Source organism: Pseudorasbora parva, chromosome 4, assembly GCF_024679245.1.
Source record: "Pseudorasbora parva isolate DD20220531a chromosome 4, ASM2467924v1, whole genome shotgun sequence".
Classification (NCBI taxonomy): domain Eukaryota; kingdom Metazoa; phylum Chordata; class Actinopteri; order Cypriniformes; family Gobionidae; genus Pseudorasbora; species Pseudorasbora parva.
Window position 1 is genome coordinate 36,226,631 of NC_090175.1, and position 24,489 is coordinate 36,251,119.

The 24,489-nt window shown below is 43.4% G+C and overlaps 1 protein-coding gene across 1 annotated transcript in view; it reads right to left on the reverse strand.

Moving 5' to 3' along the window:
- Window positions 1-24,489, reverse strand: part of gucy1b1 (guanylate cyclase 1 soluble subunit beta 1) — a 57,750-nt gene that overhangs the window by 13,134 nt on the left and 20,127 nt on the right. The window contains exons 10-11 of the mRNA XM_067441646.1: window positions 18,950-19,187; window positions 6,391-6,531 (exon numbers count right to left, since the gene is read on the reverse strand). Of these exons, the coding sequence (XP_067297747.1) occupies window positions 6,391-6,531; window positions 18,950-19,187 (379 nt within the window). The remainder of the gene's footprint in view (window positions 1-6,390; window positions 6,532-18,949; window positions 19,188-24,489) is intronic.

Here is a 24,489-nt window from a genome sequence, read left to right on the forward strand (position 1 = left end):
TCTATTTGATGCCCGTGAGGTTCAGCCACCACAAATGCTTCTCTGTGGTAAACAAAGCTGATATAGAATGGCAGAATGCACGGGCCGTCTGCTCAGTCACCCGGTGAGACAGATCTGTGGCTCGACGGAGTTCTTTGAAGGCCTCCTCATCTATGAATCTGCACATAATCAGATCTTTTAGATCAGCCTGGTATGCCTGTAATTGCCATGAGGTGCAGAGCAGAGCCCGCAAGCATCTTTTAAACCTGAGATATCATAGTATAACCAAGTGCCCTTGCACTCACAAAAGTCAAATGACTTTGAGAACACAAAGACATGCAACGTATATGGTTAGTTAACTCATCATGGAGGCCTTTGAAGAAGGGAAGAGACTGTGGCTTAGGCCTTCCCCTTGGCCACTAGACAGAAATCTATCCTCTAACTTTTCAGGGTATCTTGTTCATGTGGCCAGTCCAATTGTAATCTGTCTACTGTACTCAAGTCACCAACACAAGTAAATCATCTTGCACTTTATCATGCTGGTTATGAGGATGCTAAATCACTTTTCTGAAGAATCACCATTCCTGGGGCAAAGTCTAAGCAAGATGGCGATATTGACAGAGCTGACACTAGAGGTTCAAAGGGGGTCTAAACCAGACCCTCGAGAACTATAGCTGAGTCCCATTAAGGGATCTTGGTTCTTACTGGAGGCCTCAATCGCACAAATGAAATGAGCGAGAAGAGGATGTCTCCCGAGTGGCACCTCGTTAACTGAGGCATTGCAGGCCGAAAGCACGGCCACATAAGCCCAATCTGACAATTGACTAGGTCTGCATTATGTGTTATACACCTCTTTCAAAGACACCCAATTTAATGCAATATCTTTTTCTAGTGTGAGGGAGTCCTAGCACTTAGAATGGTCTCAATAATGCCAGGCGAAAGCCCAGTGTCCCTCAGTTGGTACCCATCAAGGGCCAAACATGAAGGTTCCACAGGTCGGGCCTGGGATGGAATATCGTGCTCCACCTGAGCCTGAAGGTCCTTCCTCTCTGGAATCGGCCATAACGAGCCTTGAAGAGAGACATAATCCCAGAGGACTGTACTCTGTTTGGCCAACACGGCGCTATCAGTAAGATCCAAGAACCTGTTGGTGAACTCTGGCTAGAACTCCAGAGAACAGAGAGCAACTGGAGGAATGTATACAGACACATTTTGGTAATGTGTGGGCCATCACGTCCAGACCCCAGGGGGGTCAAAAATCTGTTCCAGATATAATCCATTAGTGGAGTTTCCATTCCTCCATCTGCAATTTCTGTCTGAACCACTCCCACATTCAATTGCCCCAGAATGTACACTGCTTAGGTGACAGGAACTTGGCCCAGTGAAAGGTGCATCTAAAGTGAGATCATAGACTGTAAATAAATATCGACGTAGTGTCCGTGACGTCACCCATAGGATTCCAAAGAGCCGTTCTGAAGCGTAAAGTAGCTGGCCATTGCCATCTTGCCAGCGTCATCGCGCATCATGCCCAGATAACAGAAAATGGGCAAGGAGGCGACTCATGGGTGGAGCTGAGGTGACGCTATGTCTAACAGACAGCTGATAAATGGCTATCCACCTGTCCCTCAAAATGACCGCTCCCTAATTTATGCAGAACTTTAAGGCTTTATATAACGTAAACAAATGAGTTATAAAAAAAAAATCACCCCCTTCACAGTTGTCATGAAGGGCAAAATTAGTAATATAGACCAAAACTACAATTTGTACCAGGCTGTCAATATGTTTTTTTGAGATTCAACGAGCTTCTGCTCTCTTCTGGAGCCTTTCCACGCTCCGCGCCAATTTATTTGCCTTTGAGGATTGGCCCTGAAATCCCTGGCTTTGAGCCACAACTAAAATGGTCTTATGGTGCAATGGTCTTAGTGAAAGGGATCACTATGGATTCTGATGCCATGAGACCTAGCACTCTTTGGTACTGACGAACAGTGAAATCTTGGCCTAGCCTGACTTTGTTCAGTGTATGCTGAATGGTCTCATTTCGTGCCAGAAACAGTAGTGCAAATCTCTAATTTCTGTCAATAGGGGGGAGGGGGAGATGTGAGGGAGGATGTTTCAGCCGGGATTTTTTACTGCGCCGAGTCGAAGTGCTATTCCGCCATACAATATAGTTCTCCTTTTTAATGGTAAATGGACTGCATTTATATAGCACTTTCAACAGACCCAATGGCCATCCAAAGCACTTTACATGTTGCCTCACATTCACCCATTCATACACTCATTCACACACTGACAGCGGTGTCTGCCATGCAAGGCGCCATCCAGCTCGTTCGGGAACAGTTTGGGGTTAGGTGTCTTGCTCATGGACACCTCGACACTTGGTCAGGTGGAACCGGGGATCGAACCACCAACCTTCCGGTTTGTGCCATGTTTTATTTTATTTCCGGAAAAGCGCCATGTTTTATTTTATGTCCCCATTTTGATCATTCAACTATTCGTGTAACTGTATTTAAATAGGGAAAACATGGAGGATTTTGGTCGCTTCTAACTTGATATCTGATTGGTACAATAGTGAATGAACTGGGCTTAGCTAAATGCTATCAAAATGTCATTGCGTGTCAGAGCGATTAAGTGCACGCACTGAGAAGAGATAGGTTTGTATTAACTCGTTGTAGTTAAGGGAATAACATAGTTTAATTTGAAGAAGCGGTGAAGTATCCCTTTAATTCCTTTGAAAGATTTATTGTCATGTGAGGAACACTCAGAGGTTGGCTGCTCGAAGTCCACAGACCTAAGAGATTTCATTATTGTTCTCTGCATGACCCAAAGAAGTACCGGGGTGCGCTTCAGAATCACACAAGGGATTTTCTTTAAATATAGATCTGGTGAGTGAGCAAGAGAAAGGAACAGTCTCTTGTTTGTCAGCCAAGTCCCTGCGGGAGCCCTGCTATGTTATTATTGGTGCGGTCTGGAAGTAGCCAAAACAAGCACAAAGCATTTCAACTGTGAATACTCAGTGCTCGCACTTGCTCTGTTCCAACGCAACAGTTGCGTGCTCTTCCCTAAAAAAACAAAATAATAAGTGTGTGTATCCATTTCTGGCATAGGAAAAGAACAAGAACAACACAGCGCTTACTTTGTTGTATTCCTTTTTCTGCTTGGTTTTCTTTGATTTAACTATTTTCACTTGTGAAACAGAGATGAGAAAGAGAAAATCTGCAAACTGTCAGTTGAAATATATCTCCTAACAAAGATCTGTAGTCAGATAAAGAGAGAGAGATTTTTTGACGCAAACCAACACAGAGTGGTCTGAAAATAAAAGACCTGACGAGGCAGGTGGGGCTCATCTATTTAAAGTCTTGTGTAGCTATAATACTTCCGGATCAATTCCATTGATGTTGTTTACACACTATATTCACTGGTCACGATAAAGACGTTCCTATTAGCGCAAAGCAGTGTGGCATTGAATGTAGCTTTTGAAAGGGAACAATGCATTTAATAAGTTATAGCCAAGTTTAATTGGTCCTTAGCAGGTATTATAAATCTTATGAAAGTTTGTTGTGTACATTAAGTATTATACATCCCTCTAATCATGGCAGAGCCTAGAAATGCTGACATAGGTATTAACATAGAATGGTAATGTTCTCTACTTCAGCACTGGGCATGGGCACACTGGACACTGCTCCCACTTCTATATTGCTCAATTATGATCCCCTATCCATTACAGTAAAATGAGGGAATTTAATGCAACCCACCATTACAGATATGGATTTACTCACAAATAGTTTTCAAAGAAACAATCTAGTAGAGTTTTTTTTCATCCATATCCTTTTATATTTTTGGCCACATCTCTGGACATTCTGATGAGCCCAAATAAAATAGTTCCTACAGTAGCAAAGCAATATTGATGATGGTGTTTCAGTTGAGTGAATGATTCAATGACTCATTCACACCTGTCACCACTTACTGCCATAACAACGTACAATATCCATCACAAAGAGTCAATGAAAAATACATGGAATGACATGGATCTGTAGAGATGCAGCTCGGCCAAATTTGAGAAACATAAATAATTGTAATGGGTGGTGGTTGTAATACAGTATGTGCACAGCGAATAGGAATATCCAAAAGAACAGTCTTTAATCATAAATCTCAGGAGATACAGAAAATATAATGACAACGAAGCAAACTGAAACAACGTAGAACAATGAACTGAGAATAAATACACAGTATGTAAATGAGGTAACTAAATGAACAACAGGGTAATGTAATCAGTAACTAAGTAGCAAACAAAACTTAGGCAACGCAGAACGAAGAACACAAAGAAAACTAAATAGACTAGAGCATAATTATGAGCCTAATACTCTATATTATATTATTATACTCTATATTATAGAATTTCAAATATTAAGTAGTACACAGCTAGCCTAGAAATCTAGACACACCCTAGTGGCAGCAAACTTAATCTGCCCGCAAGTTTCGTCTAGGAACTCTCAATACCCTTCTGAGCTGTATTCCTCTCAATCTGGACGGGCCAATCACATCGTGTATAGAGTCGGCGGGCGGGGCCATAATGACGACGGCCGAGTTGCGTTTGCGTGCTTCTAGTAAACACAGAAACTGGCGAACGGCGATGGTCTTTCGAATCAGCTTTGACTGCGATTCTGGAAGACTTGGAGTTAAGCTTTTCTCTGAGAAAAGAACAAAGAACGGCACTGAAGTCATTCTTAAAAAGGGAAGATGTGTTCGGAGTTTAGTCCTTGATTAGCTTGTTTAGGTGTATTTGATTAGGGTTGGAGCTAAACTCTGCAGGACAGTGGTCATCCAGAACCGAAGTTGCCCATCTCTGGTGTACATTGTACACTCACCTAAAGGATTATTAGGAACAACATACTAATACTGTGTTTGACCCCCTTTCGCCTTCAGAACTGCCTTAATTCTACGTGGCATTGATTTAACAAGGTGCTGAAAGCATTCTTTAGAAATGTTGGCCCATATTGATAGGATAGCATCTTGCTGTTGATGGAGATTTGTGGGATACACATCCAGGGCACGAAGCTCCCGTTCCACTACATCCCAAAGATGCTCTATTGGGTTGAGATCTGGTGACTGTGGGGGCCATTTTAGTATAGTGAACTCAGTCATGTTCAAAAATCAATTTAAAATGATTCGAGCTTTATGACATGGTGCATTTTTCTGCTGGAAGTAGCCATCAGAGGATACATGGTGGTCATAAAGGGATGGACAAGTTCAGAAACAATTCTCAGGCTGGCCGTGGCATTTAAACGATGCCCAATTGGCACTAAGTGGCCTAAAGTGTGCCAAGAAAACATCCCCCACACCATTACACCACCACCACCAGCAGCCTGCACAGTGGTAACAAGGCATGATGGATCCATGTTCTCATTCTGTTTATGCCAAATTCTGACTGTACAATCTGTATGTCTCAACAGAAATCGAGACTTATCAGACCAGGCAACATTTTTCCAGTCTTCAACTGTCGAGTTTTGGTTAGCTCATGCAAATTGTAGACTCTTTTCCAATTTGTAGTGAAAATGAGTGGTACCCGGTGGGGTCTTCTGCTGTTGTAGCTCATCCACCTCAAGGTTGTGCGTGTTGTGGATTCACAAATGCGTTGCTGCATACCTCGGTTGTAACGAGTGGTTATTTCAGTCAAAATTGCTCTTCTATCAGCTTAAATCAGTTGGCCCATTCTCCTCTGACCTTTAGCATCAACAAGGCATTTTCGCCCACAAGACTGCTGCATGCTGGATGTTTTCCCCTTTTCACACCCTTCTTTGTAAACCATAGAAATGGTTGTGTGTGAAAATCCCAGTAACTGAGCAGATTGTGAAATACTCAGACTGGCCCGACTGGCACCAACAACCATACCATGCTCAAAATTGCTTAAATCACCTTTATTTCCCTTTCTGACATTCAGTTTGAGTTCAGGAGATTGTCTTGACAAGGACCACACCCATAAATGCATTGAAGCAACTGCCATGTCATTGGTTAATTAGATAATTTCATTAATGAGAAATTGAACAGGTGTTCCTAATAAAGGTGAGTGTATATTGGATCTATTCTCTATCTGTTTCTTCAATTGAATTGGACAAGCATTCCAATAGAACTGATAAAAGTAAAGCAGCACTGAAACAACTGCACCATACACTCAAGGTTGTGTGATTATTGCTGTAATGTTCTTCACTACATTTGAGCTGGTATTCAATATTAGGCAGATTTGAGAAAACAAAAATGGTGTGTCTGTATAGCTCAGCTAATGCATTTAGAGAATGCAGTGATACTATGTTACCTGTTTATTATTGAACAAAAGATGTTAAAACATCTCATGTGCAATGCATACAATTTTTTTTTTAACTTGTACCTGGGTCAAGAAAATATATTAGTGGTCACCTGCACAGGATCCTCGTCCACTTTCACCTGTCCAGCGATCTCCATCATGTCCAGAGCCAAGTGACAGATAGATTTTGCATGGTGGGTGCAGGGCTCCGGAAGACCACTTACGGTCATATACTTATCACCAACAGTCTCCACCTTTCAGAGAATAGAAAGATATTTAGGAAAGTGATGGAAATCAGAAACCACCAGAAATAGCTAACGTGGTATGATGAACCTCAAAGGACTTTCCATGAGCTACACTTGGATATTTTTGAGTTCTCTACCCCAATTTTATAAGTCATTTAACAGTTATCACTAACCTACTTAAAGCAATGACATTTGTAAAACATATAGATATTTACTTAACATTTTTAATCAACATAATTGATTAATGGATATCAACATTTAAAAATATATTGTGGCCTTGAATGTATGATAAAAACTAGCCTTAGTTTGTGATATGAATAAAGTCAAACAAAATAAAATAGCAGGGTAAACTATCATCCAAGTTAGACAATTTTAAGACACTTTTGATTAATCCAAGTTTTCTTAATGACGCACACTAAAAATGACGCCAGTAACCTCCACCACAACCACACCACCACCACATTCAAACCTACTGCAACAAGCTCTAAAACACATCTTCAGAGAGAGCCCAGTCCTCCATGAGACCTTTGGACCACATAGATAAAGTTGGCTTTAAGTAAATATTGCTTTTTTTGGTGAGCCAGCCTTGAAATTCTATCCGGCCGTTTTGTTTAGTTAGCAAAGCTACATGAAGTGCATTCTTGTCTGTACGCCTAGGACGTAAATCAAGGACATGTTCTCATGCCCTTGTTTTTAAGAGAGCATTGTACATTATGTGTAGTTGGAAAAGTACAAGCTATGGGGGACAGAAAGTTAATAAATTTAATAAAGCTACAGAAAATACAAAACCATGGCTGTTAATGGTTGCTCTGGAAGTTCAAAAGATTGAAAGAGAAAAAAAATGGTTAAATCTTTCTGGAAAAAATATTTTATGGCTATGATAAATTTCTAAATATTCAGTTTTTAGCTAAACTTGTTTGCATTATAGCTCACACTTTAAAGCAGAAATATAGAAAATATGCATAATATCTGGCATGAATTTGCATTTTAACTGAAATTGGATTTGTGGGTTCAGTTCCCTTATCGAGTCAGTTTCTCAACATTACGTATGGGAAAAACCCTTTTTTCTTGAAATGCTGAAGCCTGATTGAATCTCTCTATTGCTTTGCAATAGCCAATGGCATCCTGGCAATCACCTGATTGGCTGACCCAGCCACTATATAAGCGATGTCAGGCACCAAAAAGGCTTCACCTGGACCCTGGTTTCGTTGTTGACTTACGAACGTTGACTGCATGGATTGTGAATCCCCTGAGGCGGCATTGGAAGGATCAGATTGCAGAGCCTGTGAGGAATTGCCAATCAGGATCCTTTGTGCGCGGTCTCATTTGGATATGGAGAGGACGACGCCATCTCCACGAGTGCTTCCGACCCGGGTGCCTGGTTGGAAGTTTCTTCAGAGGCTGGCTGTACCTTGACCTTTCTGGATACAGGGCTGATGCTAGCTATGGAGCTAGACTGGGTGGCACCTGAACAGCCGTCTAAACGCTGGATGGACGGGTCCTTCCTCGGCCTTCATGGTGCTTCCCTCACTCAGCCCGGGCCCATGCTCAAGGGACTCAGCTGCTCACGACAGTGGAAGGGGCGGAGAAAAGTGGATATGTCAGACTGCCTTCCGTCGAGGACGCCGTCACGGCTCACTTATGCCCATCCCGCAGGTTGGAAAGCTGCCTCACTGCCTTCAGAGCCACAGCTCACATTGCTGAAAAGGCATATGTTTCAGCAGGACATGCAGCATTCGCCCTCCACACGATGGCAATCCTGCAGGTCTTCCAAACCCGACTCCTGCGGTCCCTGGACGAGGAAGGCCCGGGCCCAGAGTCAGTCCGTAAATTGCGTATAGCAGCGGACCTCGGATTGGCCGCTTCTAATAAGGTAGCCCAGAGAATTGGCCGCAACATGGGCAGCCTCGTTGTCCTGCATCAACATCTGTGGCTGACACTTACTGAGTTGCGGGATGTGGAAAAGAAGCAGCTCCTCGACACACTGGTAAGCTTGCAGGGCCTCTCTGGTGTCTCGGTGGAGGCATTTTCAGAGAAGTACACGGAAGCGGTGAAGCAATCTAAGATGCTGCCGCATCTTCTCCCCAAGCGATCAAATGCGCAACTCAGGGCGAGGTCCAGATCGTCATCGGCTCAATGTCAGACAAGTTACGCTGGGAACACGCCTGTCCCGAGTGTAAATTTGTGCCACGAGCCGGAACCACCACTCTGTCGCAGGCAGTTCAGGAAACCCCATTTTGGGGCGAAGTCGGCCCCTCATCATCAAGGTGGAGAAAAAGGAGGAGCGTTCCTGATGTTCGTGTGAGAAGGAAAAGTTGCACGTTCCCGCTCAGAGTTCTCTCAGCAGCCAACAGAGGATCCCAAGAATGTGCATTCAAATGGTGTGTCGAATACAATGTTATGTTGCAATAAAACATTGCATGCCTCACCAAAAGAGCTTTTTTCCTCCTCTAACTACTGCCCATCGTCTAAGCAGCACGGGAAGATACAGAGTCAAGTTAACTCTATTGCGCCTTTTAAGTCGTAATCACACTTTCAATGTTATCCCCATTATCTATGCCCGCTTATTCACGCCGGTTGTTTATTCAAGCACCAACATCTTGTTGCCTTTTTTCACCCCCTATATTTCACTAGTCCAACAATGTTTGACTGTGTACAGGTGAGACACTGACAGTGTCAACGCCAAGTTGTCTCTTTGCCAAGGTTTTCAATTCTTTGTTATATACCTTTTTTGGCAATGAAAGGCCAAACGTTTTCTGTAAGTTGCCACAAGGTTTTTACACACTGTTGCTGGTAATTTGGCCCATTCCTCCGTGCAGATCTCCTCTAGAGCAATGATGTTTTGGGGCTGTCACTGGGCAACACGGATTTTCAACTACCTCCAAAGATTTTCTATGGGGTTAAGATCTAGGCCACTCCAGGACCTTGAAATGCTTCTTACAAAGCCACTCCTTCGTTGCCTGGGCAGTGTGTTTGGGATCATTGTCATGCTGAAAGACCCAGTCACGTTTCATCTTCAATGCCCTTGCTGATGGAAGGAGGTTTTACTCAAAATCTCACGATACATGGCCCTATTCATTCTTTCTTTTACACGGATCAGTCGTCTTGGTCCCTTTGCAGAAAAACATCCCCAAAGCATGATGTTTCCACCCCCATGCTTCACAGTAGGTATAGTGCAACTCAGCATTCTTTCTTCAGCTATAAACTCAAAAGTATATACTTTTTGTTCACAAAAAGAGTACATACTTTTAGGACGTAGTATAAGTAGGCGAATTGGAACGCAGGGTGACTGTTTGAGGTTGTGGACTGGTGTCTTTTATAGAGTTTAAACAGTTGCCATTAATACAGGTAATGAGTGGAGGACAGAGAAGCCACTTAAAGAAGAAGTTACAGGTCTGTGAGAGCCAGAAATCGTCTCGGTTACGTATGGTAACCCTCGTTCCCTGAATTAGGGAATAGAGACTTACGTCGGACTAGACTGACGAATTGGGATCACTTCTGGGCAGTGTTAATTTCGTTGACGAAGACTATGACGAAAAATATTCGTCAACTAACCTTTTTCACGGACGAAAACTAAATAAAAAGTCAGATATGATGACGAAGAACGCGACGAAATATAACTGACACTTTAGTCAACGAATAAAAATGAGACGAAAATATATGGGAGGGACGAATGGAGAAGAGATCCAATCATAAGTACTCTTTTTGTGGGCCGTGTTGGGTAGAAATCCAATCAGAGCGAATCTTTGAGGGTAGGTTGATCTATGCAGAAGCAGCAGAGCCATTTAAAAAAGCCGCGGCAAATGCACGCGCAAGTTCCAAGTTCGCAACAGCTAAACAAATGCAGCGGCAGTTACACATAAAAGACAGAACAGAAATGTCAGGGGCAGGACGAAAAACAAGAATTGACATCTGGTCACATTTCACATATGAATCACTGGGAAAAACACCACCAACTTGAAGAGACATTTACAGACGACTCATCCAGAAATACATGCCAAAGCACGCTGGCCAAGTTTATTTTATCAGATAAACCACCATGTTCCGGTTGGCTGCTAAACTTGGAATAAAATAGAAGCTAAAGAAAACCACGTCTGACCTGTATTGATTAGACCAGCGGTTCCCAACCGGGGTGCCGTGTAAAACGCACTTGCACCGCGGTTCATCTCACATCTGATGATGACGCATCTTTGATATGGGTTGTAACTTGAAAATAATGCTTTATGTATGTTTCTGTCGATGGATACACGTGCTCTGCTCCTCAGTGATAGGCTACACTACAACAGCGATAATAAAAGAAAAACTGGCAAAACGGTTTCTCTTTGTAAACTGTGTTCAATACATGAGTGCTGCCGTTTGTCCAGTCATTTCGCCGTCCTCACCCGGGTAGTTACATTCGCCAGAAGACGCGAATGAGAGCGCGCACGCGCTGTGTGAAGATCTGTCATCCGAGAGCGCGCACGCGTCCCACAGCGCGCAAATATTCAGTTATCTTTCAAGTCTTGCGCTTGAACGGACAAACTCATACAAAAAGTATGTCAACATGTCCATCTTGTTAAGTATCCAAGCAGACATAGTCGGAATATGCCTTAAGAGGACTTTATACAGTCGAGAAAGACGACGCATTCCCCTTTCTTAAAGGGGCAGCAACCTTTAATGTCAAAGAAAATATGAGGACTCACTGCTCTTGATTGAATAGCTTGTGTAAGTTTAATAAGGATTAATCTTTCATTTAAACAGTTAAATATGTAGTTATTTTACATTGGATTATTTATTCTATTTCTCTACCTAAAACTAACATTAGACCTACCTGAAAAACAGGAAATGCATTGTTCATTTTATCAGTATCTTTGCTCAATAGAATTTATTTGAGCTACTGCTTGTATTTAAGTTATTTGTTCTTATTTTCTTTATTTTTAATAGTCCTTTATTCTGTGAACATAGCAAATACCAAACCGTACTGAAACCGTGAACCTACAAACCGACCCGTGAGACTAAGACTAAAACTCTTATGATATTTAGTCGACTAAAACTAGACTAAGACTAAAAGATTTCAGATGACTAAAATGGGACTAAAACTAAATGGTGTGTTATTCAAAAGACTAAGACTAAGACTAAATCTGAATTTGCTGTCAAAATTAACACTGCTTCTGGGAGCTCCTATCAGCTTCGAGATATAGAAAACAGGCCAATGAACATTGGCGTGCATGCTTTGCATATCGCATCCTGCCCCGCTGCGCGGGTATAAAGCGGAAGCGATCACTACGCACTGTTGTTTTTCACTGAGGAGCCGAACCTGTGGCTCAAACTGCAGGGATGGTACACTAACCGTGGCGACGGGACGTACGTCTCCATTCCCTCCTTCAGGGAACAAGGGTTACCATACGCAGGCTCAGCCAAGGGAAAGACACGGGCTCGCCGTAGGGAGCCGTGCCGTGGAGAATACACATATGGGACCGCTGTGGGGGTCACTACATATGCAACCCAGCCTAACACAATTTCCACACTGCATACGAGTGTTAGACCTGGCATCAGAAGCTCCGCCACGTCTGACTGCCGCGTGTTGCGGAGGACTCGACAGGGTTCGCCATACTGGGGAATTCGACTGGAGCATATAAGCGCACATATCCGTTCCATGAGGAAGGGAGTGGCGCAGAAAGCCGACACTAGAACGGGGACTTCGGTGCTACCAACTATGAGAAGTGAGTACACGGGAAGATACCGGTTCTACACGCAGGCTATAAAATCTAGCAAACGTTTTGAGTGTTTACAAATGTCTGTCAGCGAAGCGTCACGGGTCAGCGGCCACGACGAGGCTTCACCCCTGGTGGAGTGGGCTCTAATCCCGAGCGGGCAGGGCACGTCTTGGGATTCATACGCCACGACAATGGCATCCACTATCCAGTGGGCCATCCTCTGCTTGGAGACAGCCTTTCCCTTCTGCTGTCCTCCGTAACAGATGAAGAGCTGCTCTGAGGTCCTAAAGCTTTGCATTCTGTCCACATTAGTCCAAAGAGCTTGGACAGGACAGAGAAAAGCCAGGGATGAGTCTGCCTCCCACGAAGGCAGTGCTTGCAGGCTCACAACCTGGTCCCGGAAGGGAGTGGTGGGAACCTTGGGCATGTATCCAGGTGAGAGTTGTCCGGCCTGAATTCCAGGCACGATTTGTCGACCGAAAATGCCTGCAAGTCCCCTACCCTCTTGATAGAGGCCAATGCTGTCAGGAGCACTGTCTTTAGAGACAACATTTTTAACTCCACTGACTGCAAAGGGAGGTCTCTGAAGTGCACTGAGCACCAGAGACAGGTCCCAAGAGGGCATAGAGGGGGGGGGGGGGGCGAGGCAGATTTAATCTCCTCGCACCCCTCAGTAACCTGACGATCAGGTCGTGCTTCCCCAAAGACTTACCTTCTACTAGCTCATGATGGGCAGCCATTGCGGCCACATACACCTTGAGGGAGGAGAGAGACAGCATTCTCTCCAACCCGTCTTGTAGAAAGGAAAGCACGGCCCTGACCGAACATCTTCGGGGGTCTTCTCTGTGAGAAGAGCACCAGTCAACGAACAGGTTCCACTTCAACGCATAGAGGTTCCTCGTTGAGGGAGCTCTAACGGAAGTGATGGTGTCTGCCACAGCCTGTTGCAGGCCACCTAGAACCTCCGCATCCCGTCCAGGGACCAGACATGGAGTTTCCAGATGTCTGGACGCGGGTGCCAGAGGGTGCCCCGTCTCTGAGTCAGGAGGTCCTTCCTCAGAGGAATGGGCCAAGGAGGTGCTGTCGCAAGGAGCACTAGTTCCAGGAAGCATGTCCTGTTGGGCAAGTACGGCGCCACCAACAGGACCTGCTCCTCGTCCTCCCTGACCTTGAACAGAGTCTGTGTAAGAAGGCTCACTGGGGGAAACGCATATTTGCGTAGGCCCCGGGGCCAGCTGTGTGCCAGCGCATCTGTGCCGAGGGTCCCCTCGGTCAAGGAATAAAACACCTGGCATTGGGCCGTGTCCGGGGCGGCAAACAGGTCTAACTGTGTGGCCCCGAAGCAATCCCAGATCAGCTGGACCACCTGGGGATGGAGTCTCCACTCTCCCGGAAGCACTGGCTGTCGTGAGAGCTCGTCGTCCGCACGATTGAGAAGACCCGGAATGTGAGTGGCACGAAGTGACCTCAGATACTTCTGAGTCCATAACAGGAGGTGGCGGGCGAGTTGTGACATGCGACGGGAGCGTAGACCACCCTGTTTGTTGATGTACGCTATGGCCGCAGTGCTGTCCATATGGACCAGAACGTGCTTGCCCTGGAGCGGCGTCTTGAAGTGGCTCAGGGCAAGACGAACTGCTAACAACTCTAGGCATTTGATGTGCCATTGCAGTTGAGGCCCCGTCCACAGACCTGAAACTGCAAACCCGTTGTACGTGGCACCCCAGCCGGTGGATGAGGCATCCGTGGAGACAACCGAATGCCTGGACACCTGTTCTAGGGGCACCCCCGCCCGTAGAAACCCAGGGTCAGACCACTGGCTGAGGTGCTTGAGTACCATGTCCCTGTGTTCGCAAAACTGTTCTCGCGACTGAGCTAGAATCAGCCAGTCGTCGAGGTAGTTGAGAATGCGAACACCACGCGCTCTCATTAGAGCAATGGCCGCCTCCGCAACTTTCGTGAAGACACGGGGCAACAGGGAGAGCCTGAAGGGTAGGACCTTGTACTGATATGCTCGTACGTCGAACTCAAAGCGTAGAAACGGTCTGTGTCGAGGGAGAATTGAGACATGAAAGTACGCATCCTTCAGGTCGATCACTGCAAACCAATCTTGGGGACGGATGCACCTGCAAGTGATGCAAGTGAACACCCCTGAACTTGGGGGGATGCAGGGCAAACTGAATCGCATAGCCGAGTCTGATGGTACGGATGAGCCAGCGGGACGGGCTGGGGAGCGCTAGCCAGGCCCCCAATGACTGCACCAGCGGGGCCAACGGCACCACAGACATACCCGCAGCAGGACAGCATAGCGGCATGCAGGGCCCCGACCCGGACGGCATGGAGGCGGCCCGTGGTGGGGTCTGTGTGTGTGTGACAGCACTTACCTGCGCCCCTGCTGGCGATTGGAGAGGCGCCTGAGGGTCACCGCCAAGCGCACTCTCTTGGCACCCAGAGATTTTGGAAACTGGTCTTTTTGTGAAGTTTTGGGTACCACTGGCCGAGGGACCAGTGGCGGGACAGATGTAAATGTCACAGGGGAGCCCCCCGGCCCTCCTCCGGGGGGAGGAAGTTGTGCTGCTGCCACTTCCTGTCAAGCAGGATCCTCCATCTCTGGGTGGCCCGTCTCAGGGTCTCTTACGACGACGCTTGCCACCTGGATTGGCAGCTGCCTGAGCGGGCTGGATGTCCTTCCTGCGGCCGGCTCCACCCCTATGCCCGGGTGGAGGCTGCTGCTGGGCTGCGGCGGGAGCGGGGGCAGTGGCGGATGGGCACCCACGGCGACGAGCAGGCGGAGGTGCTGCCACCGGGGGCGGGGTGGAGGCAGCAGCGGACAACCAGGGCAGGATGTGCCAGATGGCCTCCGTCTGCTTCTTGAACTGCTGGGCAAAGCTCTCGATCCCGTCGCCAAACAACCCAGCCGACGAAATAGGGGAGTCCAGGAACCGGGTCTTATCGGTCTCCCTCATATTGGCCAGGTTGAGCCAGAGATGCTGCTCCTGGACCACCAAGGTGGACATCGCCTGGCCAATAGCACGGGTGGTGGTTTTCGTCGCCCGTAGGGCGAGGTCCGTCGCCATCCAGAGTTCCCGGAGGAGCTCTGGGCCAGGACTACCCTCGTGCATGTCCATGAGCGCCTGTGCTTGGTGCACCTGCAGCAGCGCCATGGCATGCAAGGTGGACGTGGCCTGGCCACAGGACCTATAGTCCTTCGCAGTCAGACCGGAAGAGAACCTACAGGCCCTGGACGGGAGCTTCAGGGTCCTCGCGCCAGCTAGAGGCGGACATCGGACACAGTTGCATCGCGACGGCCCGCTCCACCGACGGGAGACCCTCATAGCCCCAGACCTGCCCGCCGTCAAGGGTAGTGAGGGGGGAGGAGCCGCTAGGTCGCCCACGGGGCGCTAAACGGTGCTTTTTCACGACCTAGTCAGCTCCTCATGCATCCTCCGGAAGCACCACCGGTTGCAGCGCTTATGAGGGATTAGGGTCTCTCTTATTTAGTTAAAATTATTCACATACTTCTGCTTGCAGCTATATATCCAAGTCACACAATCACATAAGAAAAAAAAATATGACTTTTTACATTGTAAGAGTTGTTGGAGAGTTTGCCCTAACCGTGATCCTCAGGTCACCCCAGCCATCCGTCAAATTAGGTCTATTCTGCTGGGCAGGAATAGACCTAAATCGAGCTATGGGTAGGGGGACTCCAGTTAGGTGAGTCTCGACCTAAGCGCCGAGATAGTCATGTTCCCGCAGTGAGAACATGAGCTATCCACAAATGCCACCTCAGCGTGATCTAAGCCCAGGCACGTGATACAGCGTCTGTGACCGTCAGCGGGCGACAGGGAACGACCGCATCCAGAAACGCACATCCTGAAAAGGACGGCACGTCACCCATGTAGCTCATTTGTGGGGAAAATTTGCTCTTTTAGTGCTGAAGCACCCAGAGATCGACCGCAGCAGAATAACAGGGTTTGTGTGCAGCCTGTTTCTGCTCTCACCAGAAAAGGAACACGCCCACCGAACTAACTGTGTGTGGTGTGTGTGTGTGTAATGCAATTTGCTCAATTTCTCAGTTTGCTGTGAAAACAGCAGCTCTCTCAGCAGCAGTGAGGTCACGGTCGCGCAGTCTTGTGCCGTCTGGCCAACACAAGAGCAATTTCCCCCGGCACACGCTTTCTCTCTCTCTTGCAGATAGAAGGCAGTCAGATGCTTCATCAACGGCGTTCGGCTCCGAAGTGAATGACAACAGTGCGTGGCGATCGCTTCCGCTTTATACTCACGCAGTGGGGCGGGGTGCGATATGCAAAGCACGCACGCACGCAATGTTCATTGGCCCATTTTCTATATCTCGAAGCTGATAGGGGTTTCCAGAAGTGATCCCAATTCGTCGGTCTAGTCCGACGTATGTCGAACGTGACCGACTGAAAGGGAACTTGCTTTTTTTGTAGGTGACCAAATACTTGCAAATAATTTGCACCCTTTAAAAACTTAACCACTTCAGCTCTGCACCCCCCCCCATCATCATAATCTTTTAAAAATATCTATAACTCGCGCACCACAAAACTAGACATATATGGTATCATTTGAAAGATTAGAACCTCAGCTTTCTTAATAACCCAAGAACTTCTGCATTTATATTACATAGAAGAAAATAATACGGTCTGAATTCGACCCCCCCCCCCGCGCGCAATTCGACCCCCCCTCGAGAAAATTACATATTTTTATCACACAAACACACCTAAAATAGACAAGTCATATATCAAATTAATTTCACAGATCCAATAATTTACAGTAAATTTATTATCAAAAGAATCAAAAAGATGGAAATGACTCCTTTGAACAATCAAACACATGAGTCATATTCCTGTTCGGATAACAAACCCGTTGTAAAACTACTAGTCTCAAACACTATATCAGCTTGTTCCTTAGGATGTTTGCTTCAAAATGAGACTATTTTTACATGTCTGTGAGCAAGCATGGCCAAATGACACTGTAATATGTCACCGATGTCCAGATCAAAACATGTGATGCAGACAAATACTCTTATTATTGCTAGTTTTGATTGTCGATGTTAGCCACGTTTTTTGATGAGGTCATCACATATTGCATCATGCTACAGAAAAGCTGAGAATCTCAGCTCTTTATAGACATGTGTATCATGATTCTAGACCAATCAGAGCCCGAGATCTCCCTTTACAAAGTTGACGAGGCGGAGCCTTCTTTTCGATTTCCTAGTGGCCAGTTTATGTCAATGGAGATGAGTAGGAGTTATTAGAGTAATTAGTAGTTTTCCCCTGTTTAGTGCCAATTTATAGAATCAACAGAAACTTCCAAAAAGCTTGGATACCAAAATGATAAAAAAAAAAATATAGATTTTTAAATAAATAAATTAAAAATAAATCAAAATATGTATTTTCTATATAATCTATGTTTATCATAAGATTGTGAAAAGATACAATATAATATATGCAATATTTCACCACTGTTTTAAAATTTAGAGTTTTTTCTGTAAAATGAGACCATTTTTATCAATTTACTCCAATGTATGTGGGTAGGGTGCTCTTTTAACTTAAGATATTCCTAATTCTCAAAAAAAAATGCAAAATGTGCTGCAGAGCTGAAGTTTTTAAAATTACAGGCCTCTTTCATATTTTCAAGTGGGAGAACTTGCACAATTGGTGGCTAACTAAATACTTTTTTGCCCCACTGTATGGTACATGCAAGATTTGTAGTAGGGACACTCAAATTTGGTTACTAAAATGGTTTGCTGTGGTTGGAATTTAAATAAGAAGCAGGCCTGTAATTATAATTCACCATACAGTTTCTGTAACATTAAACAAAGAACAATATATCAGTAATGTTGTTTGATTAATATTTCCTAATTACCAATTGCATACGTCTCTAGTGAATAAATTAGTAAATTCCATGTGCCTCTCTTTTATCCAAGAAAAATTACTCAGAGGAATGTGAATTGTAAACGTGCTCTGGGTTGCCTAAAGCAAGGTTCAAATAATAATAATGATATATATATATATATATATATATATATATATATATATATATATATATATATATATATATATATATATATATATATATATATATATATATATATATATATATATATATATATATATATTAAAACACTTAAGATGATTCAATCTAGCAATTGACTTAAAAATAAGCTTCTGCTCTCTGCTCTAAATATACTCATTCATTTATTGATCTAATTAGGTACATCATAAAAGATAAAACTACATATCATAAGACTTATAAAATATGTTTTGTCTTTGAACTTTGTAGCTGGTAGGTTTATTTACTTTTGTTGAAAGTGACACCTTTATTACAGAAAGTTTTCTAAAAGTGACACTGAAATTAGATTTAGATTTTTTTTTACCTTGCAAGTAATAATGCTTTACATTGTGGCTAGCTTGCCTTCTCATAAGCACACTCACACAAAGTTATCCATGTACCTAGGACCATTTTTTGTCAAGATATTTTCAGGCATGTCACAATCATACAGAGTTGTGTCTTTTGTGTGCTGAATATCTCTGGATGTGGCCACAAATATATTTGTTTATGTCTGTGAGTATGGTTATAAAGATATTATGTCTATCAATTCTGAAGCATTTCAGTAATAATAAATATTTTATTTTCTTCACAGCTGTTCCACTAAACCAAAAACACACATATAAAGAGATTCAATTTACAGTTTAAAATTGACTCACCTTATACACATAAGGGTTTTTCCGAGAATCAGTGAGGATGTCAAATCTGGTGTAGATGTCGTTGAGCAGGTTTACAATTTTAATGGCTCCCTCTGCTGATGCATGTTTGCTGCAGAACGCATTGAACCCAACAATGCCACTGAAAAGAATTGTCACGTTGTCGTATCGTTTTGCAGGCACAGGCCGCTTATGCCTCAGTTCATTCGCTACAGACGGAGGCAGAACCGAATACAGCAACCTGAAACAAAGAAATATCATTATTTTCATGTGCACTCTTCAAAAAAATAACACACAAATGTTCATTGAATTCAATGTCACAGATTGAACAACAGATTTTCATTTTGAGTAATATAGTTACAATTTAATTTTGCATAGTCATCCAAAGCATTACAGTTGTTTACTTTGGTTTGTTAAAAAAAAGGTTGTTAAAAAGACTTAAATTATTTAATCTAACACAAAATGAATCCTTTTGTGAAATTCACTTCAGCTGACCATAGAATTATATGCATCACTTCATTCTTTTAGACACTGTACTTTCCCTAAAGGTTGAGTGCTAATTATCCACAGAGCTGTTAGAGTATTGGCTCACTACATTTAGACATGCATCCATCTGTTCTGTTCTTATTTCATACTGCCAATGGGAAAACACAAATATTAACCTCTGTGATCAGAAAGCATTTTAGAGCTTTGTTATACATGATAGAAAATAGATATGAAATGAATATTGCAGGCTCTTTATAAATATGTATTTATTTATTTAAGAATTTGTGCTCACCACAGTGGCATTTATTTGATCAAACATAGCAAAAGCAGTAATATTGTGTAATATTAATACAATTTTAAATAACTCTTTTTATTTCAATATTTTAATTCCAATTCCAATGTAATTTATATCTGTGAAGGCAAAGCTGAATTTTTTATGAGGTCTCAACTGTACAACAAAAAACACCAATTTTCTGAGGCGAGACCTACTTCATTTGCACATAAAAACTGTGTCCTAAAATCATACACATAAACCGAAAATGACAGTCATAACTCAGTGTCCTAAATTGACCAACTGCACAAGTTTTAGTGCAGGACGCCTGCTAGTGAAGATAAGGCTGCACTATTCAGCACATTCAGAATACGGCCCATTTGTACACCTGTTATCAACAGAGTCACAAACATCCAGGTTTCCAAGAAATGCATGTGCATCCAACGCTATTGACACATTTGGAATGTTGTATTGTGAAAAAAAGTATGCTTAGTTAGAAGTCATAACCCCACTTTAGCTACTCATAGTAATTCTTACACATAGATTTTCATTTGCAACAAAAATGAAAAAACAAGCTTCTAAACCATACTTAGGAACAATCATGTTTTAAATTCTGACTAGAACACAGGCATTTGCGTAGCTCCAGCTGGTATTTATTGTGTGTGTGGATGAGAGAGAGGGTCTCTGGTGATGTTCAAGGTTCTCAACCAGATTTAATAAACAAACACAGAGTTTGCAGACAGGCTCCCCACAGAGAGTGCAAATACAGCCTCATTTTCCAAGCAGGAAAAGAGAGACAGCCATCTTTAAAAAACTGTACGCGGGGGAAACAAAGTAAAACCAATTTCATGTTTTTTTGTGTGTCATTATAGCCTTGTGACAGTTTGTGTGGCATTGTATCAACAAACAATAGACTTGAAGCAGGACTGTAAGGGCTTAGGGTGCCATCTGGAGTAGTGCCTTAGTCATTAGATCTAAAAGTGACCTTTGTTGCATTACTCAGTGTGTTGCTTTGGATCTAGGTCCTCACACATGGTCTCGGATAATACTACAGCCTATTTCCAGCTTGCCTTGTGTAACCACCAATTTAGACAGGAAGAGATGGTCTGATTGACATGTAATGTAATTTACAGATTACTGTACAAAGTTAATGCATGCAGAGGAGGAGATGAGGCTTATTTTATTTATCGGGAAAAACAGAACACTGTAAATGCCACACAAACTCTCAAAGGTCTTCCTTTAGTGACGGAAAGGGAAGAATGTTGACAGAAATGTAACACTATACTGTATTACATTTAAAGCTTAATGGTGCAGCGTTGCCAAATGGTAACAATACATTTCTACTCATTGCCTTGTTATTCTGAAAGAAAAAAAAATGATTTGCACTATGGGACTTAAAGCTACACTGTGTGATATTTTCCCCCATCTAGCGGTGTAAAGGTATATGACCACCAAGTGAATATTAGTTTCTGTTCTTCTCAATTCTGATTTCGTTTTAATTCCTACGGTGGCTGATTTAGTCCAAGGTTAACATGGTAATCCCCCTCTTCACATTCGACACGGTGCCATCGAGTGTTAAAACGCGAAAGGCGAAGCTTGAATTTACGGGTATGTCCCTCTTTGGCTAATGTACTTTCAAGATGGAGGGGCAACATGGCGACCAGCATTCGAACCCCTCACCAGTATGTATTTTCAATGGCATATTATAAACTTACGAGAATACTTTATTACTTGAAAGAAGTAAATATACATTAATGAGCACATATATTTTTGAAAGAACTTAATGTTTTTAGCTTAGAATAAACTAAAAAAGTGGCACAGTGTAGCTTTAAAAAGGCAGGCCTATGCTGTTCTGTTTTCAAGTCAAATGACATTTGAATGCCCCTCCAAAACTTCCCCACTGTCACCCTCACACGGAAGACACATTTTGAAATGCTAGAGAAATTGCTCTATTAACCTAATTTCGAAACACCTCATCTCAAAGGGGAATTTTTTTGCAGCATCTTTGATAATTAAATTAGACATTTTTTATTCACAAATCAACTTTGTCTAACATAGTTTTGCTGTAAATTGAGAAAATATATAAATAATAGGGATCTACTTATTTTCGGTTTACATGAATCTTAAGTTTATAAATCTATACATTTCTAAAATTAAATAGGAAAGAAAGGTTTTTTTTTTTTTTTTTTTTTTTTTTTTTACCATTTTCCCTTGTGGTACAGTATTGCCACATTTACCAAGTACCCCCTTATATACATTTATAGATTTAGAAAATCCCCCAAATTCCCTAAGTACTTTTTTGGTTTGTATGATTGAAGCTATGTAATAAAAACTTATTTGAAAAAAATATTTCATGGTTAAAACATAATGCATCCCATGGAGGGTTAAGTATGATGTATGAGATACTGTAGCCCGAGACTACATAAAAAATCAGTTAATCTCATAATCATTGTTGGGGTAACGCATTACAAGTTATGTGAGCTATGTAATCAGATTACTTTTTCAAGTAATAAGTAAAGTAACATTACTTTTTCATATCATTTTCCAATTTATTTGTGAGAAATCAGGAATGATTACAGAGGTATGTGTGCTGTGTAAACACGTCATTGTAGTTCTAGACTAAATGGGAGCGTGCATTTACTCATCTTGCTTGCACAAAAACAGATTTGGTATTCCTCAAAATAAATAAAGACATTAAAATACAAAATCAGAATATTATGCAAGCCTAATTAAATATGTAAAACAATACAAATACACCATGCATTTAATCTCACTTTGTCTTTGCTGCTGACATTTGATAATAAAATTCAACTATACTAATAAGCAAAAATGACTTACAGTCTGCAATCCAGAATGGCAGCACAGCTAAAACTGTTTTGTTTAAGCATGAGATGCACGTTCATCGTGGACGTGCTGCTGTGGTAACAGACAGTACCTGCTTGTAAAAGCAAATTAACTTATCCTGTATCCAAGTCTAAATTACTAAATATTGAGAATGCAACAGCACGTATTAAATGTGTCGACATTTACTCCAAAAGGTCGACCACTGATCGGAACTAGCTGATAATCATACATTTTGATGAAAGGCTGAGGAGCAACGGTCTCAAGATAATACACGGGGCAGCTTTTTGAGCAATGTTGCTTGGGCACTTTCTCATTGAGAGTGGGCAATAATTTAGATCGGTTGTGTGTCTCACCCATAGACTGTTAAACGCACAAAGACGTGCATAAACACTCCATTGAAGCAAGAAAAGCTTCAATCTTCCATTGAAGCAAGTAAAGCTGCCAGTGTCCAAAAATGGTGCTGCCATCGTCAGTCTTGAGTCTGCGCAATAGCAACTTGGAGCCCGAGTCTGCGCAGTAGTGAGCGCAAAGTGGAGCCACGACATCAAGGTATGACTCATTATATTTCATGGATATATGACATATACTGCATCCAGCCACCTGGGGGTGATCGAAGCGCTTTGGCTTCTTTTTTCAGGACTCTGCAGACACTGCAGACATTTTTTTGGTCAGTGAAACATGCCTCCAATTTGGGCCAGCAGATTCTCACGTCGTCCTGAGACCCAGCTTTGATATGTTTCTTGGTCTCACCTGGTTGGGCAGCATTGCCCAGCATTGCTCGAAATGTTACCTTGGTTATCATCACATTCAGTCTGCATTGGGTTTAAGTAAAATAATAATGCTGATACAAGGTTTGTACAATTAAAACTCTTAAATAACTCCACTCACAGTAATTGCTGTTCAGTTTGCATACTTCTGCTCTTCTTCTACTCTTATATGAACTTTTCCCTCTCTTCATTAAAGCTCCGGTGAAGGGTTGCCAGATATTACAAAAAAGCAAAACAAGCCACCTAAAAACACAATATAATAAACATAGATGGCAAAACTGTCCCAATAAATCTAATTTATACAATATAACGTCTCGGTTACGTATGTAACCCTCGTTCCCTGAATGAAGGGAACAGAGATGTTACATTACAAAATGGGGGTTTCGCTTAGAAAGCCAGCTGCCTTCAATCTCAATCAAAATGATACAATGACATAAAAAATGTCATGGGTCTGCGGAATTTGCCTAATGCAACCCCACCCCACTGTGTGGATGGCTTTGGAGGGGTGCTTAGGGTCGCCACGCAGTGGCGCTCTGTGGACACAGCTGCATTGCAACAGAACGCTCCACGGAGGGAACCCCAGTATACCCTCTAGCCACGCCCCCATCGAGCACAGTGAATGTGGAAGCGGCTGCCGGGCAGTCGCGATAAGACATGGGAGCCTTCAACGACTTTGACACCTCTTCATGCACCTCAGGAAAGAAAGGCAATGGAGGCTGGCGGTGAGCTCGGCGTGGGCCGCCCCCAGATACGTTGCGTTGGGTTGCTCCACACCATTACCTTCAGATCACCCTGACCACCAGCCAAAGTGGAGCCTCGCGTAAAGACCTCAGATTGGGGTGTGGTAGAGGGGACTCTCCCTCCAGCACGGAGTTCACCCAGTCTCGATCTCAACACTGTGATGGTCATGTTCCTGCAGTGAGAACATGACGCATCCATGAACGCCCGGTCAGCATGCACTAAGCCCAAGCATACCAAGCAGCGCTCATGCCCATCAAGCAGACTAACCTGTCGACCACACCCAGGAATGGAGACATCTTTAAAAATATGTGCTACGTGCAGCTCTTTGTGAGGAGTTTTACTCAGGCAGAGTGCTGAGATACCCAGGGAAAACACTAGGGGTGACCCCGAATAGTCAAAGATTCGATGCATCGATATGCGGAGCCTGATTAGAC